The 21,618-nt window shown below is 43.9% G+C and overlaps 1 protein-coding gene across 1 annotated transcript in view; it reads left to right on the plus strand.

Moving 5' to 3' along the window:
* Positions 1–21,618, plus strand: part of LOC126457018 (transmembrane 9 superfamily member 3) — a 111,291-nt gene that overhangs the window by 71,192 nt on the left and 18,481 nt on the right. The window contains exons 9-10 of the mRNA XM_050092990.1: positions 12,854–13,000; positions 21,591–21,615. Coding sequence (XP_049948947.1) covers positions 12,854–13,000; positions 21,591–21,615 — 172 coding nt within the window. The remainder of the gene's footprint in view (positions 1–12,853; positions 13,001–21,590; positions 21,616–21,618) is intronic.

Below are 21,618 nucleotides of genomic sequence, written 5' to 3' on the forward strand. Positions count from 1 at the left end.
TCAACGTACTTGCTTGGAAAACATATGGTGTGGCATTGAGGGAAACAAACTCATTGGTTCATATTTTATCGACGGCACATTGAGTGGATACAAATATCGAACATTTCTGTAACAGTAACTACCAGTACTACAGCAGGTTGTTGCCTAGGATGTTCAACAACGTATGTGGTTTCTGAATTATGGTTGCCCAGCGTATTACATAATTGTAGTATGTGACATATTAGATCATGTTTACACTAGTCGGTGGATCGGCAGGTGCATCAGCAAGTGCCAACAGGCCATGAGGACGTGGTCGACCACACCAGTAATACCTGTGTTGACATTCCTGCAAATATGCTTACATTCTGTGTATGGTCATTTGAAAAGTAGATCATTAAGTGTATTGAAGTTGATGGTAATATATTTGAACACTTGCTCTAATTGGAAAAGTAGAGTGGCATTGGCCTCGAGCCACAGCCACAGTGGTGCATAGAGTGGTCCCCTATTTGATATGTCAGAGGAATACAACATTGCAGATGGGGTTTCCAATTGGAAGTTATGAAATACTGACCTGTCCTATCCTTGCAGCATGGAGGTGAGGTCCCATGTATCATTGGATATTCAAGGAGGCATGTCATAAATTACAATTGTGTACCCAGTTCTGTTCCTCTGGTTACATTACCATCTGTGGTAAAATGAAGAAAATGCTCCAGATAAACTGTGTGTAGATTTTGTCATAGAATGGTAATCTGCAACAGGAAAAAGGGGTTACCACTGAAGATTTCAAAATTGCCCCTCTGCCACCCTTGCACTAAATGTGTGGTATCATTGGATGTCCCCCTCCGAGACAAAAAATTGGAATTATAACTTTTTTTACTCCGATGTGTAGTTTTTGAGATATTTCAATGTCTTCAATTAAATTGAACAATCCGTGTAGGTGTGAGCTGTCGGTAGATAGCATGGCAGAGACCATGCTGTGTGTACACTTCCTGCTGGCAGCCTCTAGTGGCCAGCCCGCACCGATACAGTTGGCGGCTGATTTGAATGCACATACATGGCAATCCACACTCGGCACTCACACTCTCATGCACTGGTAGTGGGATACAGCATCTATCTCACTCATGTGAAGTGGGTGCCCAATCAACAGAGGAGATGCTGGCAGTGGAATGAGAGAGACATCAATCAGATATGGAACAGCAGCAACTGGTACCGACGGAGGAATTGGAACGATGTGGTGGGTGGGCACCGGAGCTTAGGGCTGGAATGTGCTGGGACTCTAGCTGGCCCGTGTGGTGCTCAACGACAGCACCAGTGAGGTGGTGGTCGGAGGAGGAGGAGGGGGGGGGGGGGGGAGTACCACTGCCATCTCTGTGTCATCATCAGCAGTCAGGTCCCAGTTTGGAGGAGATGGGTGGGACCCACTTGCGATGATGGCTTAGGCGATGATGACGAAGGGGCCGGAGGAAGCAGCCCACCTTGAACAGCAGGCTGGAAAAGTGGACCCAAGCTCAGAGACAGACCAGTGCCTGATGCCATAAAGCTGGACCCCCAGGGTGCTACATGTGAAGGGGGGGGGCAGCCAATGGGATGGGGGTGCATCCACAGAGGGACGACGGGCTTGAGGTGGAGGGCGGCGGGATGGGCTGTGGCGACAGTGGCTGCTCTCGTGAACTGGTAGCTCCTGGTGGTGAGCAGGGATGCAGCTGATCAAAGTGGAATGCCATCAGCCATATGGATGTCACAAAGATTGTGTCCCCAGCAGTGGACAACACTGGCATGTATCCACATGGCCAGGTGACCAAATCCTCACACCCACCCCAGTGATTGTGGTGCAAAATGGCTGGCAAACCTGACCATGACGGTGCAACACGGGTCACAGAAGGTGGAGGAACATGTGTGGCTATCAGCCATGAAGTAACTCAGCTTGGCTCCTCACCCACAGGCATGAAGCGATAGGAGCTCAGAAAACGGAGAAGGGCAGAATCCACAACAGAATTTTTAATTTGATTCTTGAATATATGCACTAGGCATTCCGCCTCTCCATTTGATTGAGAGTGTAATGGCAGAGCCGTAACATGATGAATGCCATAATGGGAACAAAACAGTCGAAAGGTGTGATGAGGAACTGGGGTCATTATCGGAAACTAAGGTAGAAGGCAACCTGTCAATAAAAAGAAACCTCAAAAGCATATGAATGTGATCTCAGTCAATGTCCACACACACGTAAGAATGTAAGGAAACCAAGAAAATGCATCCTCAACCAAGAGCCAATAGGAATTCAAGAAGGGACCCACAAAGTCAACATGAATGTGTTCCAGTGGCTGGTGTGGAGTGGGCCAGGGGGACAGAGACGCCACGCGAACTGCCTCCTGTCGGGCACACTGCTTACAAGACACAACAAAATGGACAATTTCACCATCAATCCCTGGCCAAGAATCATATCTCCTAGCGTACGAAATTCCCCAATGGCGCTGGTGGAGAAGATGTAGAACATCACGCTATAATGCAGCGGGAATGACTACTCTGGGGGAGAGGTCTTCCTTGCAGATCAGCAAAACATCATCAAAAAAGAGGCAACATCGTAAGTAAAAATAGTTGTGCAGGGCATCCGAAGTCTGACCCAGTGGTTAATCTGGCCAGCCTTGCTGAACAAACCAAACTCCGTGGCAGAGAGCCATGCAAGCGCCAACGGTAGCTCCTATGCACAAGCTCATAATTGGGAAAGCCTTGACTGCAGCCTATGTTTCAGTATTAAGATGGAAGCAAAGAAATTCTTCCCAATCAAAGTCAAGATTAGGACCCACAGGAAGGTAGGACAAGGAGTATGCATTGACACATTTAGACCCAAGTCAAAAATTGAGTTTGGAATTGTAGCAAGAGAAGAACAGCACTAGTGTTGTAGGTGATGTGCTGCCATGTCAGGCAAAGATGTATGAGGGTTGCCGTGTCAGGCAAAGAAGTATGAGGGTTAAACAAGGAAGCTGAGGGTTTATGGTCAGTAATAAGGTGAAACTCAGAGCCATACAAAAACATGAAATTTCTTGACAGCATAGACTGTGGCAAGAGCTTATTTTTCCACCTGAGAGTAATGCTGCTGGGCCTGAGGGAAAGATTCAGGGGTGAAAGCAACAGGCTGTTTAAAGCCATCAACGTATTGGTGCACTAGGACCATGCCAAGTCCGTACTGTGAGGTGTCAGTTGCCAAAACTATGTGCTGGTCCAGAGAGAACGTAGCTAAACAAGGGGTCGGGAGTAGGTCGGATTTCAACATTTGAAAAGTAAACTCACTATCCAGGCTTCAGCAAAAGGTACATTCTGGCATGCGATGGCTGGACCAGTGTAGCTGCCCCCCCGCAGGAATTTGTGATAGTAAGCTGTCTTCTTTAGGAAGATGTGATGCTCCTTCATGGACAAGGAGTGAGCCACAGAGACACACAACAGCGGAGACGTGGACTGGCACAGGGTGAACCGCATCCCATGAGACGGTGAACCCCAAATAAATGATAGAAAGCTTAAAAAACTAAGTTTATGTGATGTTACACTGTAAGCCTGCAAACAGTAAGATAGAAAACAGAGTGCACAAATTTTTCAAGTGATTGAATGTGGAACTGCCCGTGACAACAATAGCATACAGATAATTAATGCAACCTGTGACAGGCATAATCAGTTGCCTGAAAAATCATTGAAAAACAGCAAGGCCCTTGCCACACCAAAAGGAAGGTGTAAATATTGATAGAGACCAAAAGGAGTATTCAAAACCAGAACTTGCAGAGACTTTATCCACGGGAACCTGCAGATATGCTTCAGACAAATCAATTTTAGAAAACCACTGACCATTCAATAATTTCGCTGACAGTTCCTCTCCTGGTATGAGAGAGGATATGTATCCACAATCGACTGCATGTTGACAGTAGTACAGAAGTCACCACAGAGGCAAAGTTTCCCTGACGGTTTCTGAGTTACAACTAGCAGAGACGACCATTCACTAGCCATAACAGGTTGCACCACCCCTAGAGGTTGAAGTCGGTCCATTCTGCTTTCACTTGATCTTTCGGAACTAGGACATGTATGGCAAAAACGAGATTGAGCCATGGATTTCAAAGCAATATGAGCAGAAAAATCTGTAGCACACAAACAAGTCTGAAAACTCATCACACAGTATTTCCAATTGGGAATACGGTACCTGATCAGACAAAAGGTGAACTGCATCGGTGATAGAAATTCCAAAGGCCTGACATGCGTACATCCCGAACAAGTTCTCAACACTGGCACCAGCAACCGCCAAAAGTGTAATGGAATGGACCACTGATTTGTAAGGGGCAGATGCCATAAAATGTCCCAACAGTGCAATGTTCTGTTTGCTATGACTAGCCAGCTTCTGCGTTAATAGTGTCAACGGAGGGAGCGAAACTCGCATAAGTCTGAGATTTCAATTATGTCACTGCAGCACCTTTGTTGACCTGAAGCCGGATCACTTGGCGAACAACACTTAACTTGATAAACGACTTGGGAGAAGTCACAAGCATTGGAGTCACGCCATTTACATCCATATGCATATCCTGAGCAACCTTCGACGAACAACACGGAGGCGATGTGATTTTTCTTCTGGTGAGCATAACAGCTGGCCCAGCGCTTAGGGCAGGGGCGGGCAGGAATCCTGCTCGTGTGCAGTTAACAGGTGTTCTGCGCGCACACAGGGGCAAGCTGGGCACCCGCTTCTCTCCCCTCCCCACCATGCCGCCTCCCACTCCGTCTTCTGTAATGCGTTTTGTTTCCTAGCTTGCTTTATTGAATGAAGGCATAAGGTTAGTCGGAGTGCTTGAAAGAAATCATGCTTTGAAAGAGTACCTATTACCTACGATATGTTTTATTTAATTATCACAGGTGGAGTTTACAATACGTTTAATGTCTGGAACAAAATTTCTACATATAGACGAACGCAAACAGTTACGTAAATTTTCATCACTGATGTTTGCTTTTAACCGAGACTTATTAATTTTCATAACAGAAAAAAATCTCTCACAAACGTATGTCGAACCAAACATTAACATTATCTTCGCGGCTTCACGGTGGAGATGAGGAAACTCTTGCTGTGGAAAGTCTTGATAAGAGTCTATTACACGTCTTGCCAAAAGGAACTTGTCTCTCAGACGAGAATTACACTGTAGATCTATTAATTCCATTTGTAAATTGGGATGAATATCATCTACAGAAACAGCAAATGGTCTCGATAACCATTCAAAACTTGGGATAAATATGATATATCCTCAAATCACCTGAGAAATTCCTCTTTTATTGCACGAAGTACGGAAACATATTCTTTGCAATTCTGTTCTTGCACAGTAGATACAGTAGGGAAATGCAGTGCATTCCCTGACGAGATCTGTCGTTCCCACAGCTCAAGCTTGCTAGTGAAAGCTTGCACCTTTTCAGCAATTTCACAAATTAGCTGATTTTCTCCTTGCAAACTTGTGTTCAGTGCACTCATGTGTCCGGTAATGTCCACTAAAAATGCAAGGTCTGCAGCCCACTCTGGATCTTTTAACTTGGGATCGTACCTTCCTTTGTCCTTTAAAACATTATTTATTGGTATTCTCAGCTCAAAAACTCTTTTGAGTACATTACCGAGGCTAAGCCAGCGGCCTTCACTGTGTTATTGTATGTCACTGTACTCATCCCCAATTTCGTCTAAATATGTGTGACATTATGTGCAATCCTGTGGGATCTCAAATAATTAACTGCCCGAATAACCACTTGCTTGACGTACCCCAGTTTTGCTGCTTTTGCACAGAGTACTTCTTGGTGCAAAATGCAGAGGATGCTGCACAGTGTTTCTTCTGTACGCTGAGGCTTTTCTCTTAGTAATCCAACAAATCCCATTTGTTCCCCTTTCATTGCAGGTACTCCGTGTGTTCACTGACACCAAACGTTCCCAGTTTAAGCCAGCTGAATCGACAGCTTCTTCTACGGCTTTTGGGATGTCCGCGCCGGTGGTCGTACTTTTTAAAGATATATCATATCTAAAAAATCCCCTGCTATGTGCAGAGCAGTGTCCACGCCGCGAACATATATCACTAATTCCGTGGTGTCTAAAATATATATGGACTCATCAGGTGCGATGGAAAATGCAATAAACTCCTGCACTGCAGTCCTTAATTGATGGCGAACGTCACCTACCATGGCACTTGCATGGCGACTTACAAGTCCGCCGAGAAAGAGTGATAGCTGGAAACTGATTCGTATTCAGTGGCAAAAGTAAATCAGCAGTGTCATTGATGCACTCCTTTATAAAACCCATCTTCAGCAAATGGTTTTCCAGCTCTTGCTATATTAAGCGCAATCTTATAACTTGCACGTACCGCTGGGCTATCATTGTTGTCGTCCTGAAAAATTGAAAACAGTGCTCCATAAAATGTTAAATGAGTTAGATGAGAGACATGACGAAATACAACGTCCACTATGTAGTATCGCTTCGCGTCGATGTCCGCAGCTTAGCCTAGTACTACCCACAACCTGCCAGCTGTCGCCACCGCCCCGCTTGATGACTGCACACGAGCAGCATATGTGCAGCACTGTGCACTCATGAGCCGCGTGCAACATTTGCCCGCCCCTGGCTTAGGGCATGCCAAACATTCGTGCTGCACAAAACAGAAAGGCAAAACTGAAACAGATAACACTGATGCTGGTGCTGTGGTGGCTATGGCTGCTGGGCCCAGCCTGGGTCTGCTCTGTGCTGGGCCTGCACGTTTACTGCTGCCACTGTCACTTCCTCATGCAAGCTGTCTGTCATCGTAGTGGCCTAGAGAGAACGTAGCTAAGCAAGGGATTGGGAGTAGGTCGGATTTCAACATTTGAAAAGTAAACTATCTATCCAGGCTCCAGCAAAAGGTACATTCTGGCATAACAAGGCATGCGACGCCCACAGTGCCCCGTGCTTCAATTTGGTCATCCAATGCCTGAGGAATTTCAAAAGATTGTGGCTTACTTGACTTAATTCCTTTGGCATTCCTATGGGGGCATAGGGCATCCAGGAGAACTCACCATCCGTCTCTGTCTTTGGCCATTTGCCTCAATTCTGCCCAGATCTTGCCAACTCTTTTTGCTTCCCCTTCCACTGTCCTCTTCCATGTGCCCCTCGGTCTCCCTCTCTTCCTTTTTCCCTGGGGATTCCATTCCAATGCTTTTTTCTCGATGGCTCCATCTGTTTTTTTCAAGGTGTGCCCCAACCAGCCACACTTTCTCTCTCGTATCTGGTCTTCTATAGGTATCTGGTTTGTTACTCGCCAGAGTTCATTACCTATTTTTTCTGGCCACCAGATATTGATGATGCGTCGAAGACGTCTATTTATGAAGCTTTGTGCTGTTTGGAGAACTTCTGCCAGAGGGGGGTTTTCACAGAGTAAAGCTTTCTGAAGCAGTTCCTTGTCCACTTCCTTGTCTGGAGCTAAACAGACAATTGTGTCATGCTCCATAGTGTCTGCATAAGACTCGTTATGGACATCAGTAATGAATTTACACTTACGGCTAAGACCGTGTAGGTTGTCTGCCCAGGCCCTGTATGACTATTTTGATTTCTTGTGGCATGAGTAGAATTCAACTCACACTACTGTGGCATCTGTTTGTTTGCAATAGTAGTTGGACAATAAACTGCACATGTGCTCAAAAGTAAGAGCTGCTGCTTCTTCTAAAGTAACAAGCTGACACAGTAATTGGTACTCCTTAGGTGGAATCCACGAGATTAAGAAGTTTTTACACAAGTTTGAGTCTGTCTAACCAGGAGTCAAAAAATGCTGTCCGAGTCCATTTTTGTAAGCTTCCACAAATCCTTGGCTGAATCATCTTATGGAGAAAAAGTGGGGGGATTGACCAGTGGGAGGGTACCCTGTCTGTTAATGGAAGCCGAGAAAGTGATCACAGCCAAAGTAAACTGTTCAGTCAGAGCCAGTAGCATGGCATCCATAACGAATAAACTTGATGGAACAGCACTTAAAGATTGCAGATGTGGGAATCATTCGAAACTCATGACTGATTGTGTAGTAACCAAGTAACACACAAAACTGATCCAAGTTGCACAAACATGGTTCATAACCGCCGAACATTAAGCTTATCGGAACTCCACAAGACACAGAAGGTTGGTGTGTGTGATTCACCTTGAAATACAAGAAGAGGTTCAGTCACTGCTGCTTTACACATACATGGGCTTGGCCCCTGGTAGACGGCACAACAGAGACCATGCCATGTGCATGCTTCCTACTGGCGCCCTCTAGTGAGCGGCCTGCATTGATACAGTTGGCAGGCGGTTGAGTACACACATGCAGTGACCCACACTTAGTGCACTCACTCTCCTCATGCACTAGTAGTGGGATTCAGTACTATCGTTTTCATAATATTGTCAAAGTACATGTAATATAGACTCTTCGGCTTATCTGTCAGTTTCATGTTTACGTGACATTTATGTCAGATATTGCCAAGAAATGTCACTGCCTAAGAATTGTCAGCACTTACATACACAACTACTGTAATCATTTACAAACTCGATGGATTTCATATCCTAATACAGATGTGGTTGAAGTGGGGTATAAATATCTGCATTGTTGTTTTCTTTCAAAATGAACATAAAGTTTAACATCACAAAGAATTTATAACTAACATACATGTTACTGATATAAAGATACGTGATATAAGTAGATTTATGTTTCTGCTGTACAATTGTCATTTCGTGCACATCAATGCACATGTAGTTGTTTGTTGCTCTCTATATCAGATGCCACTGATGATGGATTGTACGACCAAAATCCAGCTGGCTATTAAACATTTTAAGTAAAATGCAGCTCATGGTATTTAGAAATTGTCCTTTAACAAACATTTAATTTTGTCATTTGGTTTTAAGGACTCATTCTCCAGGAGCTGAAACAGTGGAAATTTAAACCGAAGTTCGAAAGTTGGCATGTAAATTTCCTGACATTATTATAATTGGTAAGGGGAGGGGCTGTTAATTTGACAGCTGTGGATGGGATGTGAAATGATTACAGTGGGTAGTGAAAAGGAAGGACTACTGTGATATTCTTCCAAATGCTGTAGCCAAAAATTAGCAGGAGGAAATAGTCAGAGAACCAACTTATGATGGTAACATCTTAGATCTTTTGATTGCAAATAGGACAGAACTTTGAGAGCTCGTTGATGCAGAGCAGGTAATAAATGGTAAGGCTGTTGTAGCATCATAGACTATTTTGTGTCAACAGGAACGGCAAAAGCTGTAGGAATAAATCAACAAAAATAATCAATTTTTGACAGTGTAATGTAATGTAATTGGATAGATGAATAGTCTACTCACCAAGCAGCGGCAGGAGAACACACACATAAAAAAGGTTTTAGATATGCAAGCTTTCGGAGCCAGTGGCGCCTTCTTCTGGCAGAAGGGTCGAAAGGGAAGGAAGAGGGGTGGAGGATAAGGACGGGAGGTTTAGGAAAAGGGGTAGAGTTCGGAACAGTCACCCAGAACCCCAGGTTAGGGGAGTCTACCAGATGGGATGAAAAGGAAAGACTGATTGTTGGGGACTTCCAATCTTCAACAATCTGTCTTTCCTTTTCATCCTGTGCAGAAAGTCTCCCCTGACCTGTGGTTCTGGTTGACTTTTCCAAACTCCACCTTTTTCCCTAAACCTCTCCAGTCCTTTCCATTCAGCTCTCTTCCTTCCCCTTCAACCTTTCTGCCAGAAGGAGGAGTAACTGGCTGCAAAAGTATGCATACCTGAAACCTTGTTTTATGTGCGTGCTCTCCTGCCAGCATTTGGTGAGTAGGTTTCTTTTTATCCATCCAAAAAATGTAGGAAGCTATTTCTGCTTAGTAAATGTGACAAATGTATATCAGATTACCTTGTAATTCAGAATCAGATATTTATCTCTGAGTGTGGAAATAATGAGTATAAAATGACAGAATTCGAGGTATTGTGCAGTACACTCCAGACATGTATGTGCCAGGCAAAGCTAAGATGAATTGGAAAGACCTGGCATAGTTCACCAATTGTGTTTGAAAGCTACTGTGGAAATGGAGAGCTTCACCCACCACATGTATAAACATCTTAAGTCTTGCTGACAAACAAAAGCAAAATGGGCTCAAGAAGAGCTGTGCATGAGGTTTTCATCAAATATATAAAAAAAGAAAAAATCTAGCTACTGGAGTGGCAAAAAAATCCTTAGATGCTTTGGCTTAAATAAATGTAAGGTCCTACAAAGATGCAAAATACTTTTTCACCTTCTACTAGCAGTTTATCATACATTGCTGGATCAACAGTAGATACCTAGTGACTGGAAAAAGTGTAGGTCATTCCAATTTTCTGGAAGGGTTGTAGGACAGATGCACGTAATTAAAGGCCTATATCATTTTATGCTCAAAACATTTTGCAGAAAGAAACTCTCTTCTATAAAAATCAACGTGGATTGTGTAAGCAGAGACCTTCCAAAACTCAGCTCACTCTGTTCCTCCATGATATTCATGCTGTATAGACAATGGTGCTTAGATTGATGCCATTTTCCTTGACGTCAGAAGACATTTGACACCATCCCACTCTGCCATTTAGTGGGAAAAATAAAAACAAAAAAATCAGCTTACTGAATACTGGACCTGATTTGTGACTGGATTGGAGAAATTCTTACTGGTAGAGAACTCGATGCCCTTGTGTGAACAGAGCAAAATCAACAGATGTAAATGTAATTTCTGGAGCATTCCAAGGAAGTGTGATACGACAGTTGCTGTTTACAGTGTATATAAATGATCTGGTAGAGAGCATCGAAAGCTCTGCAAGATTGTTCGCAGATGATGCGGTTGTGTATAAGAAAGTAGCAATGCCAGAAGGCAGTATCGATTTTCAGAATGTTCTGCTGAGGATTGATGAATGGTGCAGGCTCTGGAACTTGAACGTGAATAAATGTAACATATTGCACATACATACGAGTAGAAATCCTCTGCTGCACAACAACACTATTTATGATGCATTGCTGGAAACAATCTGTACTGTAAAATATCTAGGAGTAAGTATTCAGAGCGACCTTAAGTGGAATGATTAGATAAAGCAAACATAAGGAATATCAGATTCCAGACAGATTCATAGGAAGAATCATAATGAAATGCAACTCATCTATGAAGGAAGTGGCTTACAAGACACTTGTTTAACAGATTCTTGAGTATTGTTCATCTATCTGAGATCCTTACAAAGTAGGAATGATAGAAGAGATAGATAACATCCTACAAAGAGCAGCACATTTTGTCATGGGATCATTTAGTTGGTTCAGGAGCATTATAGAGGTACTCAACAAACTCCAGTGGCAGACATTACAATATAGGTGTTATGCGTCATGGATTGATTTACTAATGAAGTTTCGAGAGAACGCTTTCCAGAAGAGTCAGAAAACATTTTACTACTTCCCCCATACGTATAGTGAATTGACTGCAACAAGAAAATTTGAGAAGTTAGAGGTAATACAGAGGCTTACCAACAACCATTCTTCCCGTGTGCCATTTGCAAGTGGAACAGGGAAAGAGGGATCAGTTACTGGTACCAGAAGTACCCTCCACCACACACCATTGAGTGATTTGCAAAGTATGATGTAGATGAAAATGTAGATATAGATGTAATGTAGATTGTCAGTAAATGGATTAGAGCCACTCGATGAATGTACAAGCACCAAAACTGACCTTGACGGTGAGAAGACAAAAGTGCAAAATTGCATTTGCCAAAATGTTTTCACTTGGGAAGATTGTGTTGCATTTCCTCCTTTCAGTCGTTGCCTGAACACCAAAATTACAGATATTGTTAACACTTTGCAGACCAAGCCCAAGCATAGCTCGGCTCACAATGCAGTGTCCAAAAGATGGCACCTGAGTGTAGCTCGGGCCTTAATTTTCTTGACATGCGAGCCACCTATTGTTTGAAAACTGGCTTCAATTCATATGAGAACAAAGTATGGATCTTTTGCTACCTGTCCCTTGACAGATGCTGCCTTCTGTTGTCTATTTCGGGAATTATTTCGAAATAAACTTTAGGAAATGTAACAGCATCTTCGGCTGGAGAGAGAGAGAGAGAGAGAGAGAGAGAGAGAGAGAGAGAGAGAGAGAGAGAGAGAGAGAGGGGGGGGGGGGGGGGGCTGACTGACACTTTCTCAAGAAGAAAATTCCCGTTAAATGGATAGATCACATTCAACAATATATTACATCCTTGGCGTACAAGGCAACACAAATAAATGAGAAATTGTTAAACGGGGCACTTGGGCACAGTCATGTGATGTGGAACCAGGGAATTCTGTATCTTAGTTTTTGAGCATATGAATTAGCAGAAAACTATGTGACCATTTCATATTTGCTTTAATTTGTTGGCTGTCTAGGTGGGTGATGGAATGCTTGTTTGCTTGCACAAGTTGTCACATATAGTGTATTTGCTTCTGTGTAATTAATGTTCCTCTTCATGATGAGATCTGTGGAGTGTTCGGAATTAATGTGTCATATACGAAAAAATTCCCCAGTATCCAGGTCAGTAATTCCTGTAGCACACACAAGTTGTGCTAAATTGCTAATTATTCATCTGTGTAGTATATTTAGGAACCCATACAAATTTATATTAATGACAGAAGGGAAGCTGCTGTTATGGTGGTGAAAATTTCTGGAAAGTAGAATCCACTTTTTTATTAATACATGAAGCACATAATAAAAAATCGAATACCATGTACTTTGATTAAAGTTGATAATGGTAGCTAATGAAATTGAAAGCAAGGTAGCAGCCTCTCATGCCAGTTTTTCTCTCTTGATTAAAAAATGAAGAATTCTAATTTTTTTCATTTGTAAATGCATTTGATTTAATAATACTTTGTTGTGTTACAGGTACTTTATCTTCACGTCATTCTGGGCGTATAAAATATACTATGTGTATGGCTTCATGCTTCTTGTGTTCATCATACTGATGATAGTCACAGTTTGTGTTACAATTGTTTGTACATACTTCCTCCTTAATGCAGAAGATTATCGGTGGTAAGTAAATTATGAATTATTTTATAAGGTGGTGGTCTTGTTTTGCATGTACATTATTTCATATGCAGCAGAAAGTGAAACAGAAAGTTGTAATTGGACTAATGTGTAATTATTCAGTATCTTGTGGATAAAACAGAAATCATCTGATTATGCATTTCTGTTGTCTGTACTATGTTTGGGAAGGTGATTTCAATTTTCCACATGTCAAAATTGACATATCGGTAGCTGATGATTTTTGTATTAAAATAAATTTAAAACTGTGTATTGGCTGTATAATTTCTAATCAGTTTCTAAGTTGACTATTCTGTTAAACTAAATGATAATGTTCCATAATGGTTTCTCAAAAACGCCAGAGTTGATTGTGATACATTTAATGGGACAATAATTTTAAAATTTACTGTTCATAGAAAACTAATAGAATATGGTTTCAAAGCAGATAAAATTGTAAGAGTTTTTGATATATGTGTACATGCTGCCTCTTTTGTTGAGCACTAATGCAGTTATGTGGGAACAAAACCACAAACGTGCACTAAACATGCCTATGACCCCAGAAGGATCGCAAATCTTTTGCGAATACATGCATGGTTACCACGGGGCCACAGCCTTTGCAGCATTACTTTCTTTATGTGCTGCAAACTTCCACTTCCACTATCTCTTTCCCCCCCTCTGCCTCTCCATTGGTTGGTTTTCGTGATGCTGTCTGCTAGGACCTGGTTTATGATTGGGCCTCGAGTTTCCGCAACTGGGTGTTTTCCACAAATTTTCATTAAATAAACACATGGTCCCCATTGTTGGGTTTGACCTGCTACCAATTTTCAAAATTCTCCAGAAGTGCAGATCGTGCAGGAAATGTTGCCCAATGTGATGTATGCACCACCTTTTTGCGTTTCCATTCTCGCACCCTTTCATTTAATAAGATAATACACCACAAACCCAGCACGGTAACCATCCCGTTGTAGGGGAGTTGTCTAGTACCTGCACGATAGTAGCTAAATGGCAAGCAGGGCAATACTACTCACAATACTTGGTTTGCACAAGGACTGATGGCGATTTCTTCTTGGCTACTAAGCCCGGGTGACATGGCGGTGACTGTCAGTTCCATTAAAAGTCTCTCAACAATGCTGTCTGGGCCGCTTTCACCTTTGCTGTCTGCCTTGGCTCTCCACTGTATGGAGATATTGATGAGACTATCTAGAATAACACTATAGTCATTCTTTCAGTAGCGGATTTAGCGATCCCGTATTCCTTGGGCCTGTCCCGACGGAATACAGTACCTCAGTGGTCATCAGAAATTGCAGAGGCCATAAGAGACTGTAGGCGGGCTCCCCAAAGCCATAAGTGGCACCCGTCAGTGGACCGCCTCATTGCCTTTAAGCGGCTCTGTGCATGGGTCTGCCACCTAACGGTATATTTCAACCATTGGACCATGTACTTCTCCTTTGCAGGTTTGGGCTAAGTTCAGACACTTCACAGACACCAAACACCTGCAAGTGTACCTAGTATTACCTTGATTGGCACTGTCTGCACTAACCCAGATGCCATCACTAAACATTTTGCTCTGCACTATGCTCAAATCTCAGTGTCTGAGAATTACCAACCTGACTTCTGTGTTCTAAAACAGTAAGTGGAGCAAAAGGAATTATGTTTTACTACACCCTACCTGGACCCATATAATGCTTTGTTCAGTGAGTGGGAATTTCAGTGTACTAGCCCGCTGCCCTGATACAGCCCAAGGGCCTGACCGCATCCACAACCAAATGATCAAGCATCTACTGGTGGATTGTCAGCATCATATCCTTGCCATCTTTAATCACATCTGAAGCAAGGGTGAGTTCCTATCACAATGGTGAGAAAGCATCAGTGTGCCAGTACAGAAGCTGGATAAGCACCCTTTAGAGCTGGGCAGTTATCGCCTGATAAGTTTCCTGCAAGTTGCTTGAAAGCAAGGTGTGCTGGCGGCTGTGTTGGCTCCTCGAGTCTCATGGTCTTCTGGCTCTGTCCCAGGGTGGTTTTCGTCAAGGCTGTTCCACTACTGTTAGTCTGGTTTTTCCTGGAGTCTGCCATCCAAACAATTTTTGCCTGATGTCAACACCTTATAGCTATCTTCTTCAACCTGCAAAAGGCTTATGAAACCATGTCCTTGCTACCTTTCGTGATTGGGGTCTCCGGGTCCACTCTCGATCTTCATCCAGAACTTCCTGTTGCACTGTACATTCCAGGTTTGAGTTGGGGCTTCCCACATTACCCCCCTCATATCCAAGAGAATGCAGTCGTGCAAGGCTCTGTGCTAGTGTCCCTCTCTTTCTAGTGGCCATTAATGGTCTAGCAGCCGCTGTGAAGTCTTCAGTATCACCCTCCTTGTATGTTGACAACTTCTGCCTCTACTATTACTCCTGTAGTGTGGGTGTCGCTGAACGTCGACTGCAGGGTGCCGTATGAAAGTCGCAGGCATTAGCTGTCACCCATGGCATTCGTTTTTTGGTTGCCAAGACTCGCATCATGCACGTCTGTTGATGCCATACCGTTCACCCACAACCAGAACTTTACGTGGACTACCAACCACTCAGTATTGTGGAGATTCATCGCTTCTTAAGACTGGCCTTTGATTCTTGGTTGATGTGGATTCCCCATCTTCTCCAAAAGTTCTGGCTGTACCTTAATACTCTTTGCTGCCTGAGTAACAGCAGCTGTGATGTGGATTGTACTACCCTTCTGTAGCTTTACAAAGCCATGATACAATCCGGCTTGATTGTGGGAGTCTGGCACCTCATTTGGCATCATTCTCAGCATTGTGGATACTGGATCTGATACACCACTGCAGGGTTCAATTTGTGGCAGAAGCCTTTTGAACTAGCCCTGTGAACAGCTTACTTGTGGAGGCTGGGGTCCCTCCATTGTGGATCAGGTGCCTGTTATGCTACCCATGTTAACAGCTCCCCTAAGCATCCGATCTATTTTCTCCTTTTTCCAAACACGGTAATCCATCTGTTGCAACGGCAACCCAGATCAGGGATTACGATCGCAATCTGCATCTGGTCTATGCTCTGAGAATTTCAGTTGTTTCCTCTTCCACCTTTCCTCTGGATCCACTCCTGTACACCTCAGGGGTGCATCCCTTGGTCACTGCTTCAGCTTGACCTGTCACAAGGTCTGAAAGACTCTGTTCATACCGAGGCCTCCGCCACCAATTTCTCTCTATCCTTGGTGCAAGCTGGGGTTCAGAAGTAGTCTACACTTATGGATCGATGATTGCTGGTCATGGGCAGGCTTTGATTATACTCGCACAGGACATACTGAACTGTGCTCCTAGGCGGATGCCTATAGTGTTTTCACTGCAGCGTTGGTGACCATCTCGTGTGTTCTTGAGTATATTCGTTCCTGCACTAGTGAGTCCTTTCTCATCTACAGTGACTCCTTCAGCAGTTTGAAAGCTCTTGACCAGTGTTACTCTTGCCATCTGTCAGTCATTGCTATCCAGGGTTCTCTGTATGCTCTAGAACGTGTGGATGCTCAGTGGCCTTCGTCTGGATGCCAGGCCATATGAGGATCCTGGAAAATGAGCTCGTTGATAGCCTGACTCACTACCCCTGGTGTTAGGAGACGATGCCTTTGTGGCTGACGTAGTTGTTCACTTTATCTGTGAAGCGCGTTAGACCACTCTTTAAGGGACGGCCACTTAACCTTCTTGGCCCATTTAGGCATTCGCAGAACACTCTGTTGCATCCTGTGTCCAGACCAGACTGTGGCTGTCTAGGCTTGGTAGTCCATCCCTGTCCTCACCCTGCTTGCTCTTTTACACTTCTTCCATCTTCTTGCGTGGTGTTTTGGAGTTGTTCATCTTTTGTCCCTCTGTACTTCTCTTGCTCTGTCCGTGTTGCTAGTCTTTTCAAGGCAATCTCTGAGTGGAGTATCTCTGGTAAGTGGCAGATGCTGGGGACGTATGTACCCTCATTGCTTTCTGCTTTTGAGAGCTTCTGGTTGCCCCCTACATGGGGCTCCTTCCCTGCCTTTCTTCCTCTGTCTTCCTTTTTCTTTTTGTACCTTAACTCGGCTTTGCTGACATTTGGTAGATGTTGGAGTTTTCACCCCTGGATTTTGTGTGGTAGGCTGTCTCTGATCTACAGTCGTATAGACCTCCCTGGTCGCAGAAAAAAGGATTGCTGACGTAGTAGTTCTGTCCCTTTAATCATGCAACCAAACATACCTTGATCATAATGCCTGTATGAAGCCTTAACATCCCTGCAGTCGTACATAACAATAAGATTTTGTTGTTCTGCTTGATAAATTAATTAAGAGTATCTCTAGACAAAGTAAGTTTGTCTAATACAGTTTCTACAGATGTACTGAGGAAAGTTCTGGCTGAATAGTTTCTGTAGAGATTAAGGCTGGCCGTAGTGCTTTCCTGTCTGGAAAACAGTTATTCATATCAATGTTTGAGCTTCTGATTTTGCATGTGGAGGAAAAAAAAGGAAAAAAGTCTGTTTTTGTATGTGAAACTATGAAGTTCATGAGCATTGTGTTAAATTTCTTGTGTAACAAATTTGTTTCACTGCATAATTTTTCAGATGTGCAAAAGTTGTAGTCTAAGATAACTTCTTATGTATATATGATTGTGAATTGTTCTGAAATATAAAATTTTGGTTCTGCTCAATGAGTAACAATCTGCTGTCTGTCACAAATTTCCTTGTCAAAGTATTACTTAAAATTCATCTAAAAACAAAGATGATGGGACTTACCAAATGAAAGTGCTGGCAGGTCGACAGACGCACAAACACAGACACACACACAAAATTCAAGCTTTCGCAACAAACTGTTGCCTCATCAGGAAAGAGGGAAGGAGAGGGAAAGACGAAAGGATGTGGGTTTTAAGGGAGAGTGTAAGGAGTCATTCCAATCCTGGGAGCGGAAAGACTTACCTTAGGAGGAAAAAAGGACGGGTATACACTCGCACACACACACACACACACATATCCATCCACACATATACACACACAAGCAGACATATTTAAAGACAAAGAGTTTGGGCAGAGATGTCAGTCGAGGCAGAAGTGCAGAGGCAAAGATGTTGAATGACAGGTGAGGTATGAGTGGCGGCAACTTGAAATTAGCGGAGATTGAGGCCTGGTGGATAACGGGAAGAGAGGATATATTGAAGAGCAAGTTCCCATCTCCAGAGTTCGGATAGGTTGGTGTTAGTGGGAAGTATCCAGATAACCCGGACAGTGTAACACTGCGCCAAGATGTGCTGGCCGTGCACTAAGGCATGTTTAGCCACAGGGTGATCCTCATTACCAACAAACACTGTCTGGCTGTGTCCATTCATGCGAATGGACAGTTTGTTGCTGGTCATTCCCACATAGAATGCATCACAGTGCATGCAGGTCAGTTGGTAGATCACGTGGGTGCTTTCACACGTGGCTCTGCCTTTGATCGTGTACACCTTCCGGGTTACAGGACTGGAGTAGGTGGTGGTGGGAGGGTGCATGGGACAGGTTTTACACCGGGGACGGTTACAAGGGTAGGAGCCAGAGGGTAGGGAAGGTGGTTTGGGGATTTCGTAGGGATGTACTAAGAGGTTACGGAGGTTAGGTGGACAGCGGAAAGACACTCTTGGTGGAGTGGGGAGGATTTCATGAAGGATGGATCTCATTTCAGGGCAGGATTTGAGTAAGTCGTATCCCTGCTGGAGAGCCACATTCAGAATCTGATCCAGTCCCGGAAAGTATCCTGTCACAAGTGGGGCACTTTTGTGTTTCTTCTGTGGGAGGTTCTGGGTATGGGAGGATGAGGAAGTGGCTCTGGTTATTTGCTTCTGTACCAGGTCGGGAGGGTAGTTGCGGGATGCGAAAGCTGTTGTCAGGTTGTTGGTGTAACTGACTCCATCAACCTCCTGACCCCACCGACACCCCGCACCCCTACCTTCTGCCTTCTTCCTAAAATTCACAAACCCAATCATCCCGGCCGCCCCATTGTAGCTGGTTACCAAGCCCCCACAGAACGTATCTCTGCCTACGTAGATCAACACCTTCAACCCATTACATGCAGTCTCCCATCCTTCATCAAAGACACCAACCACTTTCTCGAACGCCTGGAATCCTTACCCAATCCGTTACCCCCAGAAACCATCCTTGTAACCATTGATGCCACTTCCTTATACACAAATATCCCACACGTCCAGGGCCTCGCTGCAATGGAGCACTTCCTTTCATGCCGATCACCTGCCACCCTACCTAAAACCTCTTTCCTCATTACCTTAGTCAGCTTCATCCTGACCCAGAACTTCTTCACTTTTGAAGACCAGACATACCAACAATTAAAGGGAACAGCCAAGGGTACCAGGATGGCCCCTTCGTACGCCAACCTATTCATGGGTCGCTTAGAGGAAGCCTTCTTGGTTACCCAGGCCTGCCAACCCAAAGTTTGGTACAGATTTATTGATGACATCTTCATGATCTGGACTCACGGTGAAGAACAACTCCAGAATTTCCTCTCCAACCTCAACTCCTTTGGTTCCATCAGATTCACCTGGTCCTACTCCAAATCCCATGCCACTTTCCTTGATGTTGACGTCCACCTGTCCAATGGCCAGCTTCACACGTCCGTCCACATCAAACCCACCAACAAGCAACAGTACCTCCATTACGACAGCTGCCACCCATTCCACATCAAACGGTCCCTTCCCTACAGCCTAGGTCTTCGTGGCAACCGAATCTGCTCCAGTCCGGAATCCCTGAACCATTACACCAACAACCTGACAACAGCTTTTGCATCCCGCAACTACCCTCCCGACCTGGTACAGAAACAAATAACCAGAGCCACTTCCTCATCCTCTCATACCCAGAACCTCCCACAGATGAACCACAACAGTGCCCCACTTGTGACAGGATACTTTCCGGGACTGGATCAGATTCTGAATGTGGCTCTCCAGCAGGGATACGACTTCCTCAAATCCTGCCCTGAAATGAGATCCATCCTTCATGAAATCCTCCCCACTCCACCAAGAGTGTCTTTCCGCCGTCCACCTAACCTTCGTAACCTCTTAGTTCATCCCTATGAAATCCCCAAACCACCTTCCCTACCCTCTGGCTCCTACCCTTGTAACCGTCCTCGGTGTAAAACCTGTCCCATGCACCCTCCCACCACCACCACCTACTCCAGTCCTGTAACCCGGAAGGTGTACACGATCAAAGGCAGAGCCACGTGTGAAAGCACCCACGTGATCTACCAATTGACCTGCATGCACTGTGATGCATTCTATGTGGGAATGACCAGCAACAAACTGTCCATTCGCATGAATGGACACAGGCAGACAGTGTTTGTTGGTAATGAGGATCACCCTGTGGCTAAACATGCCTTGGTGCACGGCCAGCACATCTTGGCGCAGTGTTACACTGTCCGGGTTATCTGGATACTTCCCACTAACACCAACCTATCCGAACTCTGGAGATGGGAACTTGCTCTTCAATATATCCTCTCTTCCCGTTATCCACCAGGCCTCAATCTCCGCTAATTTCAAGTTGCCGCCACTCATACCTCACCTGTCATTCAACATCTTTGCCTCTGCACTTCTGCCTCGACTGACATCTCTGCCCAAACTCTTTGTCTTTAAATATGTCTGCTTGTGTGTGTATATGTGTGGATGGATATGTGTGTGTGTGCGAGTGTATACCCGTCCTTTTTTCCCCCAAAGGTAAGTCTTTCCGCTCCCGGGATTGGAATGACTCCTTACCCTCTCCCTTAAAACCAACGTTCTTTCGTCTTTCCCTCTCCTTCCCTCTTTCCTGATGAGGCAACAGTTTGTTGCGAAAGCTTGAATTTTGTGTGTATGTTTGTGTTCGTTTGTGTGTCTGTCGACCTGCCAGCACTTTCATTTGGTAAGTCACATCATCTTTGCTTTTAGATATATTTTTCCTACGTGGAATGTTTCCCTCTATTATAACCATATTACTTAAAATTCAATATACACAACCTGTTGAGTTTATTTTGATAGTTGTTTGTCCTAACCTGAATGCACTAGTCGATATCTACAAACTCCAATGTGTTTTTGTTACCATATGTAGACACCAGAGTCAGAAAATTCGACAAAACAGTGATAAATACATTTGCATTTCATAAAGAGGCTAATCACTTAGCTGTTGGTCAGATAATCCAAGATATTCACACCAAAGGCAGGACGTAGTATGCTTGACAGAGGAAGCCATTTAAAATGTCTTATTTCTTTGTGCATACAAATTTTGCATAAGAGTACATTATGTATTTATGCACAGCCGTTAGTGGTAGGACATACACCTTAATAGTTACCTACGATTTTGAGCCAAATATCATTAGTTCTTCATAGTCTATAGAAAAACGTTTCAACCAGTTAGTTATAGAGTCAAACGTTGTGGAAAAAATTCTCACCTGTACACATTCCGTTGCTGTGTGCAGAAAAGATACTATGCCTTTCCTGGCTCTGTACTTCAAATAGTGACCATTTAAACAGAACAGATAGCTTGAAAATTGACTAGTTCTTCTTCAGAAGTTGTGATGTTTGTGATTACCTTTGCTTTATTCACAGTATTTTTATTTACCAGGCAATATTAATTTTCAGGCAATGGACAAGCTTCCTGGCAGCAGCA

Source organism: Schistocerca serialis, chromosome 2, assembly GCF_023864345.2.
Source record: "Schistocerca serialis cubense isolate TAMUIC-IGC-003099 chromosome 2, iqSchSeri2.2, whole genome shotgun sequence".
Classification (NCBI taxonomy): Eukaryota; Metazoa; Arthropoda; class Insecta; order Orthoptera; family Acrididae; genus Schistocerca; species Schistocerca serialis.